This window comes from Panthera uncia, chromosome E1 (assembly GCF_023721935.1).
Source record: "Panthera uncia isolate 11264 chromosome E1, Puncia_PCG_1.0, whole genome shotgun sequence".
In the NCBI taxonomy this organism is placed as follows: domain Eukaryota; kingdom Metazoa; phylum Chordata; class Mammalia; order Carnivora; family Felidae; genus Panthera; species Panthera uncia.
In genome coordinates this window covers 25,551,576-25,564,403 of record NC_064814.1, presented here as the reverse complement: position 1 = coordinate 25,564,403, position 12,828 = coordinate 25,551,576, and the positions used below count along the sequence as shown (strand labels likewise).

Sequence of the window (12,828 nt, the reverse complement as noted above, 5' to 3'; positions counted from 1 at the left end):
AAAGCCCTTTGTGAGCTTAAAAAGGCAGTAGAAATGTTAGCTATGTTAATTCTGGACTGCTGGTCACTCTTCCAGAACCCCTCCCTTTCCTTTGGGACCCGCCCAGCAAATCCCGCCGGGGGCTGACAGTTCTCGCCACCCTCCTCCCGCAGCCTTTCCCATTGGCGAACGCGCCCGCCGCGCGGCGCCCAGTGGTGACGCCACGGCGCCCCCTCCGCCGGCGCACGATGACGCATGGCCCCGCCCCCGGCCGCGCCTGGCCTCCCGCGGGGCCCCGCCCATCGGGCCGACGCGGCGCGGGTCCCGCCCCGCAGGTGACGTGTGGCGCGCGCGGCCCGGCCGCCCCGGCAGTTGGTGCAGCGGCCGTTGGGCTGAGTGCGCTCACCCCACCCCTCCCCTCCTCGGGCCCGGGCCCCCCACCCCGCCGGGCGCAGCCCCAGCCCCAGCCCTAGCCCCAGCCCTAGCCCCAGCCGGGCCCGTCCCGTGCGGGCCCGTGCCGCCTCCTCAGCCGGCGACGCCCCGGGCCGCCCGCCCGCCACCATGGAGCTGGAGGACGGTGTGGTGTACCAGGAGGAGCCCGGCGGCTCCGGGGCCGTGATGTCGGAGCGGGTGTCCGGCCTGGCCGGCTCCATCTACCGCGAGTTCGAGCGGCTCATCGGGCGCTACGACGAGGAGGTGGTCAAGGAGCTGATGCCACTGGTGGTGGCCGTGCTGGAGAACCTGGACTCGGTGTTCGCGCAGGACCAGGAGCACCAGGTGGAGCTGGAGCTGCTGCGGGACGACAACGAGCAGCTCATCACCCAGTACGAGCGGGAGAAGGCGCTGCGCAAGCACGCCGAGGAGGTGAGGGCCCGCCGGCGGGGAGGGCGGGGGCCGGGCCCGAGGGCAGGCCGGGGGGCCGGGGGGTCGCGGCCCGGCCCGGGAGGGGGCGCGCCGGGCCTCCTGGAGGCGGGCCCGAGGCCGAAGCCCCCCGGGCCGAGCCCGCGGCCGCGAGGTCCTCAGGACCCCGGCCGGCGTCGGAAGCCGAGGCAGGCGAGTGAGTGTCCGGGGGAAGGGAGGGAGGTGAGGAGGCAAGGCCCGGGGAGGAAGCCGCAGCTTGGCCTGAGGGCACCTGAGGTTGACTGAGGGCGATTTTAGTGTGGCTGGCTCTCGCTTGTAGTTTAGGGAAGTTTCCGACCACCGTAGGATAGTCAGATGGCAGTTCAAACTTTTACCATGGTGTGTGTGTGTGCGTGTGTGTGTGTGGAAGGGGGGGTGTATTTAAACACTTCTGTCCTGGATATGTAACTTCCGCTGGTTCCAGTACCTTTCCAGGGGGTTGCTGCTTTGGGAAGTTAGAGATCTCCCTCTTTCGGTCAGTTTCTTCTTGACGTCTTAGCCCTGTTGAAAAAGAGGTTTTATTTTGTTTTATGTGCCTTGGTTGACACTTTGACAGCACTTAGATGTTGTAGAGCAACACTCTGTAAATATAGAGAGTGTACAGTTTTATTTTGTTGGTATCTCACACCAAAGCGTTCCTCCGTGTCAGGTGATCACCTTGGACAGTTCCCCGTAGAAACCCTCCCGTTTATTTATAAAGAGGACCGGGGGCGGGGCGGGGTTGAGGAGGTGTAGGCGACTGTGGGCAACCTTGTTCAGACTGCAATTTACAGGTGCCCTTGGCCGGCTGTTAACCCTAGCATCTCTGCAGTGACCTCGGCGCCCTCACCTCGAGTCTGAACCTTTTGGAGCTCTGGAGTAGCAAGTGATAGGCCTTGGACTTCTTGAGACTGTCAAGGATTTAAGCTTTCAGGCTGTGCTGGCATTATTTCTCTTGAACTTAACTAATGCAGGGAAAGTGTCCTGTTCATCTTTGTTTGTGAGCATCTAGCACACCTAGCTAAATACCTGGTGATAGAAGGAAGCTAAGTAAGTAATTATTGAACCAACAATATGCTGTCTTTCAAAAATGCTTGAAAAGTTATTAGGATGTGAGATTTTTTCGCAGCTTATTTCCTAGCCCTAATTTAAACTTTTAATTTTGTCACATATACCTTTGTATTAGGTCCAGTAGTTCCTTTTTCTTCTCCTTTAAAAAAAATTGTTTTAAATTTATTTTAGAGAGCACCAGAGTGGGGGGGAGGGGCAGAGAGAGAAAGAGAGAGAGAGAGAGGGGTGGGGGGCGGGGGGAGAGGGGAAATCTTAAGTAGGCTCCACACTAGGAGCAGAGCCCAATGCAGGGCTGGATCCCAGGACCCTAAGATCATGACCCTGAGCCAAAATCAGGTCCAATGCCCCACTGACTGAGCCACCCAGGAGCCCCATTTCTTCTCTCTCTCTCTTTTTTTCATGTTTATTTATTTTTGAGAGAAGGAGAGAGTGTTGAGTGGGGGAAGGGCAGAGAGAGAGAGGGAGACACAGAATCTGAAGCAGGCTCCAGGCTCTGAGCTGTCAGTGCAGAGTGATGCGGGGCTCGTACTCACAGACTGCGAGATCATGGCCTGAGCCGAAGTCAGACACTTAACTGACTGAGCCACCCAGGCATCCCTCTTCTCTTTTTTTAAAGCTGGACTATAGCAATGATTTTTAGTTCTGATTTTGTGATCCATTTGTCTCAAAGCAATGGCATTGGATTTGCCAAGCAAACTTGATTTTATTTCAAGAGTATTTCCAAGTACATAGGGAGGAAGGGATTGAAAAAAAATCTAAAGATGGGATTGTGGAGCGCCTGGGTGGCTCACTTGGTTAAGTGTCCACTCTTGATTTTGGTTCAGGTCATGATCTCACGGTTCATGAGTTCAAGCCCCACATTGGGCTCTGTGCTGACAGCATGGAGCCTACTTGGGATTCTCGCTCTCTGCCCCTCCTGTGTGTGTTCTCTCACTCTCTCCTCTCTCAAAATAAAAAGCAACAACAACAAAAAGATGGGGTTGCGATTTCTAGTTTATTAGCACTGTTTATAGAACAGGGGTGTTATACTACCACTGCAGTGGCCTGCTGTGTCTTCATCCTCATGCAGACCCTCCCCAGTATTGGGTAATGGGAGGTACTGGGAAGAGACATATATACACAGGTGAGGAGCAACCCCAGCATGAACCTATCACCTTGGATAAAAGCAATGCTCCCTCCAGTTTTAAATTCCTTTAGGGCTGTGTGAACATGGCAAAAGGCCAAGATCACACGTGCTAAGAAAAACATCTGCCACAGGTTGCAGAATCAGAAAATAAAACTAACTGCCAGGCACTGGACTGTATATTAATTTCATAAGTAAGTGACTTTTTTTTTTTTTTTTTTAAATTTGGTCTTGGGACAGAGAGTGTGTGTGTCATCGAGAGCATAAGCGGGGGAGGGGCAGAGAGCTAGAGAGAATCCCAAACAGACTCCACACTGTCAGCAAGGAGCCCAACACAGGGCTCTAACCCAGGAACCCTGAGATTTACCTCAACAGAAATCAAGGGTCAGACGCTCAGTCGAGCCACCCAGGTGCCCCAGTAAATGACTTTTAAAAAATGAGTTGTCCGATGACTTTTTTTGTAACTGATACTTTTTCAAACATGTCTGTAAATTCTAATGAAACCTTTGGGCAAAGAGCCATGACCTGAGAATAGAGAGCATTGATGAAATGCTAGATGAGCCAATTCCTAGAACATAAAAACATAAAACCACCTTGTTATCCCTTTTCATGTAAGATGATAAATCAAGATTTACCCAGTCTCCAGAAATTCAGTCTTTCTTAGGCCAACATGCAGAAGTGAATTCTGTGTTTAATTTTTTGTGAGTGCTCTGTTTGTGGCCTTTAATATGGAGCCTAAGAGTCTGCTATTACAGCAAAAGTGCCTCCAGGTATTTACAGCAAAAGTATTTGAAAGCCTGGAAATTGTCCATTACTAGAAAGTGTAAAGGAAATTCTGAGCACCTTTGTGGAAATTTAGGAGGGTATATAAATGGTGAGAATGTTTTAGGGGGTGTAAAGCACTTTAATCTCTTGCTTGCAGGAATTCTCAGCAAGGGATCGGAAATTTAATCTTTATTCTAGTGGTATTACTTAATTTGAATACTTTTTGTCTTTTTCTTTGCTTTTATTTGAATTTTTTTGTGTGTAGTTAGTCTGCTATTTTTGTGAATCTTTAAAAACAACCCAAAGGAGGGGTGTCTGGGTGGCTCAGTTGGTTGACATCCAAGTCTCAATTTTGGTTCAGATCATGATCCCAGAGTAGTGGGATCAAGTCCGAGCTGAGCATGGAACCTGCTTGAGATTCTCTCTCTCCTTTTCTCTCTCTGTCTCTATCTCTCTATTTCTCTCTCCCTCCCTCCCTCGTGCTGCCCCTCTCCCCACCTCATGCTCTCGCTCTCAAAAAGAAAAAATTAAAAACAACATAAGAAGGGCTGATTTTAGACAAATTTATGATCAGTTTCGAATGCTAATCAAGATATCTATCATCTTATTACTTGCTACTCTCCCCTATGGGCTCTCTGCTCATCTTACATCTTTCTATTTCTTATCTAAGTCCTGTGTGATGCCTTTGCCGATGCTGTTCCCTTGGCCTAGAATGATTTTCTTTCTTTTTTTTTAATGTTTAATTATTTATTTTTGAGAGTGAGAGAGAGAGAGAGCGAGAGCGAGCAGTGGAGGGGGAGAGAGTTAAGATTTTATTTTTAAGTAATCTCTACCTCCAATGTGGGGCTCAAACTTATGACCCTGAGGTCAAGAGTGGTATGCTCTACTAACTGAGCCAGCCAGGAGCCCCCTCAGTGTTTTTGTTTTTGTTTTTGTTTTGTAATATATATTTTAAGTTTATTTATTTATTTTGAGAGAGAGTGCAAGTCGGGGAGAGGCAGAGAGAGAGGGAGAGAGAATCCATAGCAGGCTCTGCACTGTCAGTGTGGAGCCCCATGTGAGGCTCCAACTTACCAACTGCAAGATCACGAACTGAGCCAAAATCAGGAGTTGGACGCTTGATCGACTAAGCCACTCAGATGCCCCTATTAGTGATTTTTGAAGACAGAAGTTTTTATACAGAGTGATCTGGAGAGAGATGTTATTCTTGGGAAGAACATGTTAGTGTTTTGATGTTTTTGTTTGTGCAAGTTCTGATTCTTTTAAAATAAACATGATTGCTTTGAGTAACTAAAAAAATGACAATACTTTTCTGATAAGTAGGCAAATGAGTTTAAGAGCCCTTTCCTTAGAAGTTTAGTTCCAAGTGATTCTGTGGGCCTTGTTTCTTATCACCATTATTTTCAAAGTGAGAGTTTATTTAGCATGATTGAATGAGGGAGACTGCACATAAAAATAAAGGTGCACCCTTTTCAATCCTCCCTTTCCTTCCTGCACTATAGAAGCACATCTGAAGAGAATGAGCTGAGGAGAGAATATCCTTGCTGGGAGGAAGATTTGCATGATGTTATGACTGCTTTTCTGTGGCTTTTTGCTTAAAAAATTGAGGTGATTAAATGATGAGGTGAGGGGCACCTGGGTGGCTCAGTCGGTTAAGCGTCTGACTTCAGCTCAGGTCATGATCTCGTGGTTCAAGAGTTCAAGCCCCGCATTGGGCTCTGTGCTGACAGCTCAGAGCCTGGAGCCTGTTTCAGATTCTGTGTCTCCCTCTCTCTCTGCCCCTCCCCTGTTCACTCTCTGTCTCTGTCTCAAGAATAAATAAACATTAAAAAAAATAATAATAAAAAATGCTGAGGTGAGAGAGACCACCAAGAATTTTCAAATTAACTTTTCCCCAGTGAATCAGCACTTAAAGCAGAAACAAAATTGATGTTTTATATGAAGACTTTAATCAAATTGTTTTCTTTGGAAGTGTGTGAACATGGGAGTGATAAGATTTTGGGGCAGGAAAGCAGGCATGGATATTCAGTGTTCTTTTTATTGATACAGTTCTCATTCATAAGAAATATTTTATTTTTTAAAATGTTTATTTTTGAGAGAGAAAGATAGAAAAAGAGAGAGAGGTAGAGAGAATCCCAAGCAGGCTCTGTGCGGTTAGTGCAAAGATTGACATGGGGCTCAAACTCACGAACCAGGAGATAGTGACTTGTGCCGAAACCAAGAGTCGGGTGCTTAACTGACTGAGCTACTCAAGTGCCTATCATAAAAAATATTTTAATCAAACCTGTTGAAGAAGTTAATTTTTTTAAAAATGTGTTTTTATTTATTTTGAGAGGAGAGAGAGTGGGGCAGTGGCAGAGAGAGAAAGAGAATCCCAAACAGGCTTCTCACTGTCAGCACAGAGCCTGATTCAGGGCTTGATCCCATGAAACATGAGATCATGACCTAAGCAGAAACCAGCAGCTGGACACTTAAGAGGCTAAGCCACCCAGGCACCTTGAAGAAGTTAATTTTGATTTGTTTGCAAGGTAATTTACAATGACAGTTAAGTTCATCTCTTTAATAAACACTTAAAAAGGAAAATTTGATGTCTCTTCACTGAGTTATGTGACTTTTTATCAAGGAATAGGAGTGAAGAGTAATTTTGCATACTTATGACTTAAATTTTGTTGATAGTGGCTGCTGAAGACTTAGTTGAAGAACTGAAATTACACGTCTGCCTCAACATTAAGTTTATTTTGTGCCTTTAGTACTGTTGTTATTTAAGTCAGTAATTGTGATGGTTCTTCAGACTTCTAGCCTTAATTCTGTCAACTCTATTGGCTTAAAGAATTGAACTTTGGAGTGCCTGGGTGGCTCAGTCAGTTGGGCCTCCGACTTCGACTCAGGTCATGATCTCATGGTTCGTGGGTTTGAGCCCCTCACGGGGCTCTGTGCTTATAGCTCCGAGCCTGGACCCTGCCTCTGCTTCTGTGTCTCCCTCTCTCTCCGCCCCTCCCCTGCTCACGCTGTCTCTGTCTCTCAAAAATAAATAAATGTAAAAAAAAAAAAAAAAAAAAAAGTGAACTTTGCTGCTTTATTTCACAAAAGTAGAGCATTAGGAGAGGGTGGCCAAATGTCAGTACTGGAGAGCAAATTGGTGTCCACGGCGTATCAGCATTTGTCATCTTACATGTTTGAATATACGTGTTATTTATTAGCTTTCAAACTCCCTCTATTTATTTATTTTTTAAATGTTTATTTATTTTGAGAGAGAGAGAAGGCGAGAGAGAAAATCTGACAGTGCATAGCAACGTGGGGCTTGAACTCACGAACTGCGAGATCATGACCTGAGCCAAAATCAAGCATTGGACCTTAACTGACTGAGCTACCCAGGAGCCCCCATATTTTCATATTTTAAAAAATACTATTGTTGGGGCACCAGGCTAGCTCAGTCGGTAGAGCATGTGACCCTTGATCTCAGAGTTGGGAGTTCAAGCCCCAGTTTGGGCCTAGAGTTTACTTAAAAACAAGCAAACAAATTTTTTTTTCTTGAACCATTTGAATAAACTTCATGCTGCTCCTAGTCAGTCCCTATTTCGAGACCCTTTCTGAAATGAACAATCTGTTTGTTCTCTAGGTGCGTGTTTGAATGTGGTGGTGTTGGGTTGTTGTCTTTTGAAATGGCAGTCACTTAACCATTGATGGTTATTAACTCTTAAGACAGATCTTATCCTTTTTTTACCTTCAGAGATTTCTGAATGTAGGTATATAAGTGAGATACCATTATGTGTCCTTGCTTTAGGGACATTCACATTTTCATTTGGTTAAAATCACAAAAGAGAGGGCATCTGGCTGGCTCTGTCAGAAGAGTGTGATCTCTGGCTGTGAGTTTGAGCCCCATGTTTGGGTGTAGAGATTACTAAAAGAAACAAAAACTTTTTTATTTTTTTTAAATTTTATTTATTTTTTTAACGTTTATTTATTTTTGAGACAGAGAGAGACAGAGTATGAACGGGGGAGGGTCAGAGAGAGGGAGACATAAAATCTGAAACAGGCTCCAGGCTCTGAGCTGTCACCACAGAGACCGACGCGGGGCTTGAACTCACGGACCGCGAGATCATGACCTGAGCCGAAGTCGGCCGCTTAACCGACTGAGCCACCCAGGCGCCCCAACAAAAACTTTTTTAAAACAAACTTCTTTCTTTCTTTTTTCTTTCTTTCTTTCTTTCTTTCTTTCTTTCTTTCTTTCTTTCTTTCTTTTTTAATTTTTATTTTGAGAGAGAGAGAGAGAGCAAGAGAGACAGTGCACAAGCGGGGGAGCAACAGAAAGGGAGAGAGAGAAAATCCTAAGCAGGCTCCACACTGGCAGCATATGGCCGGATGTGAGAACTCCGAACCTCGAGATCATGACCTGAGCCGAAGTCAATACTCGGACACGTAATTGACTGAGCCATCCCGGTGCCCCAACAAAAACTCTAAAATCACAAGAGAGAATATAAAAACGGTAAGGTACCTAGCTAGATCAGGTAGATCTCTAATGAGAGGATGGATTAGTAGAGTAAGGACTGCTCACTAGGTTACTGTGGTATGTGCCATAGCTTGGTGATCCCGTTCTGTGCCTGAGTCTGCTTCCTGTTTCTCGGACTCCTTAGCTTACGGTTCACTACACACTGCATATTTCAATCATATGGAGACTTTGGTTCCCAGTGGAGATAGTATTAGAATCTAGCCAAAAAATGTGTTTTGTTGGCCAAGTTAATGGCTGAGTTATTTTAAAAATAGTTTTTTGCTGTGTTCAACACTCATAATGAATACAGCTCTTACCTAAATAAATTACTATTGGGTGGAGATCAAATATATCAACATAGACCCAGTTTAATAATATATGTAATGTGTCTATTCAGAAAAGCTGATATTTAAAAGTATGTGCATATAATACTATACATTTTGAGATTTTAGCCAGTGGTATTTATTTATTTATTTTTAGTAATCTCTACACCCAGTGTGGGGCTTGAACTCAGGAATCTGAGATCAAGAATTGTATGCTCTTCCCACTGAGCCAGCCAGGCCATATTTAGTTATTAGGTTTTTGTTTTTTTTTTTTTTTAATTTTATAAGTTTATTTATTTTGAGAGAGAGAGACAGAGACAGAGCGAGAGCGAGAGAGAGGACGAATGGGGTAGAGGCAGAGAGAGAAAGGGAGAGAGAATTCCAAGCAGGCTCAGTGCTGTCAGTGCAGAGCCTGTCAAGGGGCTCAAACTCATGCATTGTGAGATTGTGACCTGAGCTGAGATCAAGAGTCGGATGCTTAACCCACTGGGCCACCCAGGCACCCCTAGTTATCTGAATGCAAGACTGTTTTATTCACTTAGGGATTGTAGTATCTAATAGTTTGGCATAATAGGTGCCTCCAAAAATTTTGGAACTCAACCATGGGAATTTACATATATATTTTTTAATTCATTTCATTTCATTTCATTTCTTTTGAGAGAGGTAACGAGCGTGAGTTGGGGAGGGGTTAGAGAGAGGTGGGGAGAGAGAATCCCACGCAGGTCCATGCTAACAGCCTTGGGGGAAGGGGGGCACTTGGCTTCATCCCACAAACTGAGATCACGACCTGAGCTGAAATCAAGATGCTTAACGGACTGAGCCACCCAGGGGCCCTGGGGAATCTACCTATTAACACAATAGAGAAGTTTCCAAGTTGAGGATATAGAGTTATTAGGAACTTTGAAATATTGTTTTTTTTTTTTTTTTTTAAGTCAGTAAACTTTTTCAGTAAATCCTTCCCCCTGGCTTTTTGTTAGGAAGATGTTCAAACATACAGGAAAACTAAAAGTGCATTGATCATCTGTATATACATCACTTAGATTCAGCAGTTGTTGTATTTACCTATATATATGTATGTGTTGTATGTGTATACATATACATTTATAGATACATACACTCAAAATTTACACACTTTTAAATTGCTGAACATGTCAAAGTAAATTGCAGATGTTCTGACATTTCACCTTGGTTCAGTTAGTGGAGCATGGGACTCCTGATCTCAGGGTGGCTGGTGAGTTCTAGCCCCAAACTGAGCATAGAAACTATTTAAAAAAAATAAAAATAATTAAAAAAAATTAAATATAATTTGAAAAAGAGCATTCTTACCACATAACCACAATATTATTTACACTGAGAACATTTTCTGATATTATCTAATATTCTATTTGAATTAATTTTTAAGAGGATAGTATTATGTCTGTTACAAAGATAAATAAGTTAGTATTTTTATAATGATCTAATGTACTCATCTGGAAAGGAAGAAATAATTGCAGTTTAGATACTTTTCTATAAGGAATTTAAATCTGAGACCTATAAGACTGAGAAGTTGGTTAAGATTTTTTATTTAAAGTTACAGCATAAAAATATGAGGGATTGTTTTTCCCCTTTGAAGCCAGAATACAGAAATTGAGAAACTAACCCTATGGTAAATGTTTTCTCTAGTAACCTTTTTTTAGACTTATAATATATTTTCTAGGATATCTCATCTGACTGCTTACCTGCTCCAGTAGGATTATAGATCCCGAGAATTTTTTATTTGGGACTCTGCTGATTGGATTCCCTGAGATAGGTTGAGATTTTCTGCGATACTGCATTCTGTTATTGTTCTTTAAAATGTATTTTCACTGGCCCTTCCTGAAGTTATTTTTTAAGAGCTGGGAGGAAACTCCCATGATCTTCTGGTTCTTTCCTATCCCATTTCCATAGGTAGATAGAAAGATAAAAAGATACACAGATGATCAGAAAGAAGAGGGACACTTAGGTGGCTCAGTTGAGTGTCTGACTCTTGATTTTGGCTCAGGTCATGATCTCACGGTTCGTGGGATTGACCCTTACACTGGTTGGTCTCTGTGCTGACAACACAGAGCCTGCTTGGAGTTCTCTCTCCCTCTCTCTCTGCTCCTCCCCTGTTCTTCTTTCTCTCTCTTTCTCTCTTTCTCTCAAATAAATAAACATTTAAAAAAATTTTTAAAAGACGCTTAACAACAAAAAAATAAAAATAAAATTAAAAAAAGAACAAATATTTATTGAGCCAGGCAGTGTTGTAGGCTCTGGGAATATAGCTACAAACAAAACAGACAAGGAAGGTAGCCTGTGCTTTTTTTGGAGTTTATATTATACTAAAGAATAAACAAGCTAGTCACTGTAATTATAGATTGTGATAGATGCCACACAGGAAGTAAAAAAAGGTGATGTGATAAAGAGTAAAGAGGCTGGCACTTTAGATGGAACAAATAAGGTTATAGAAAGGTAAGCTGCCCATGCATGAAAGAATCCATCTCATAAGAGTAAGGTTTTAGACCTGAAGCTTTAGATGTATATAGTCAGTTTCTCCTACCCTTTCATTTTTCTTGAAAATTCAGAAAAGTAAGCAGCTCTCATAAGTGCATTTCTTCTGTTTTTTGTTTTGTTTTTTTTTTTTTTCCTCATACTTCTCAGCAACGTTTGATTCTTTTGGTCACTTAAGAAATATCATACACTCACACTATATATACGATATATATATCGTATATATACATACATTTTTATTTAAATTCCAGTTAATTCCAGTGTAATATTAGTTTTGGGTGTACAATATAGTGATTCACCAATTCCGTACAACACCCTATGCTCATCACAACAAGCACACTCCTTAATCCCCATCACCTGTTTCACCCGTCCCCTCCATCCACCTCCCCTCTGGTAATCATCAATTTGTTCTCTATAGTTAAGAGTCTGAAGAAACATATTTTGATTCTGTGGCTTTCAACTCTCTTGGTTTTCTGCTCTTTTCTTCTTTTTCCTCCTCCTCCTCCCTCTCCTCCTCTCTATACCCAACTTGGGGCTTGAACTCACAAACCTGAGAATAAGAGCTGCATGCTCCACCAACTGAGCCAGCCAGGCACTCCAGTTTTCCTCTTTTCTGACCACTCTGGATTCCTCTTACGTTGTTAACTTTGGTATTCCTTGGAGTTCTTTCTGAGCTCCCCTCTAGTTCTCATTTTGTGCCCTGCCTAAGTGATACTGTTCATTCCCGTGGGTTTAGTTACCATTTCTTGACCATTCCAAAATGTATATCCCATTCATTCATTTCATAGATATTTAGAGAGTGCTGCCTGTGTGCCTGGTGTCCACTGGGGATACAGTGGTGAGCAAAGACAAGATTCTTCTCTCATGAAGTTGACGGCCTGTTAAGAACTTTAGGGCCAGATCTGTCTGTCTGGAGTTTCAGATCCACATTGCTGGTGTTTCTTGGATATGAATGTCTCCTGACGTGTCCAGACCTGAACTTCCCTACCAAGCCTGCTGCTGCTCTGTTCTCTTTGTGAGGGATACCGCTGTCTGCCTGGCCAGATAGCTCATTACCATCCTTAAGTCTTCTCTCTCCTTCACCCCCATTGCTACCTTCTTTTGTTTCCTTTTAAATATTTCTTTTTATTTTATTATTGTTATTTTATTTTTTCCAACTTTTAAATATTTCTGGATTCTCTTCTTCCAAATCCATTTCTTCTACTCAGGTACAGACTGCCAATGTCTCTTGGCCTGAATCCAAACTCCGAAGAGGTGGGACTTTGTGTCATTCACATTGTCTACCAGTATCTAGCACGAAGAAAGCATCCAGTGAATATCTCTGAATAAATGAATGGGCAACTAAAACTGTCCCCTAACTGATCTATCTGCTTCTAGTATTGCAAACCAATAAATTGCCCATCATACTGTACCAAGTCTTTCCAAAGTGGAGATCTAATCAGATCTTTCTGTACTTAAAAGCCTTCAGTGGCTCTGTCTAAAGTTCTTGAAATGTCTAAAGTTCTTAGGAGACAAGGCATTGTGATCTGGCCACTCCTTATCTCACCAGCCTCATCTTTTCGTTTTTGAGCCCTACTGAACACTTGGGAGTTTGTTTGCAAATAGTGTTCTCTCCAGGCCTTCTTAAAAGCTGCCTCTTTGCTTGGCACTCTGTTTCTCTTCTGTTGCCTGGCTAGCAGTATTCATCTTTT

The 12,828-nt window shown here is 43.3% G+C and overlaps 1 protein-coding gene across 2 annotated transcripts in view; it reads left to right on the top strand.

The window, feature by feature from the left end:
* Window positions 1-320: 320 nt before the first annotated feature.
* Window positions 321-12,828, top strand: part of SPAG9 (sperm associated antigen 9) — a 130,775-nt gene continuing 118,267 nt past the window's right edge. For both annotated transcript variants that reach the window (XM_049637711.1, XM_049637710.1), the window contains exon 1: window positions 321-843. In XM_049637711.1, coding sequence (XP_049493668.1) covers window positions 541-843 — 303 coding nt within the window. In that variant the 5' untranslated portion in view covers window positions 321-540. The remainder of the gene's footprint in view (window positions 844-12,828) is intronic.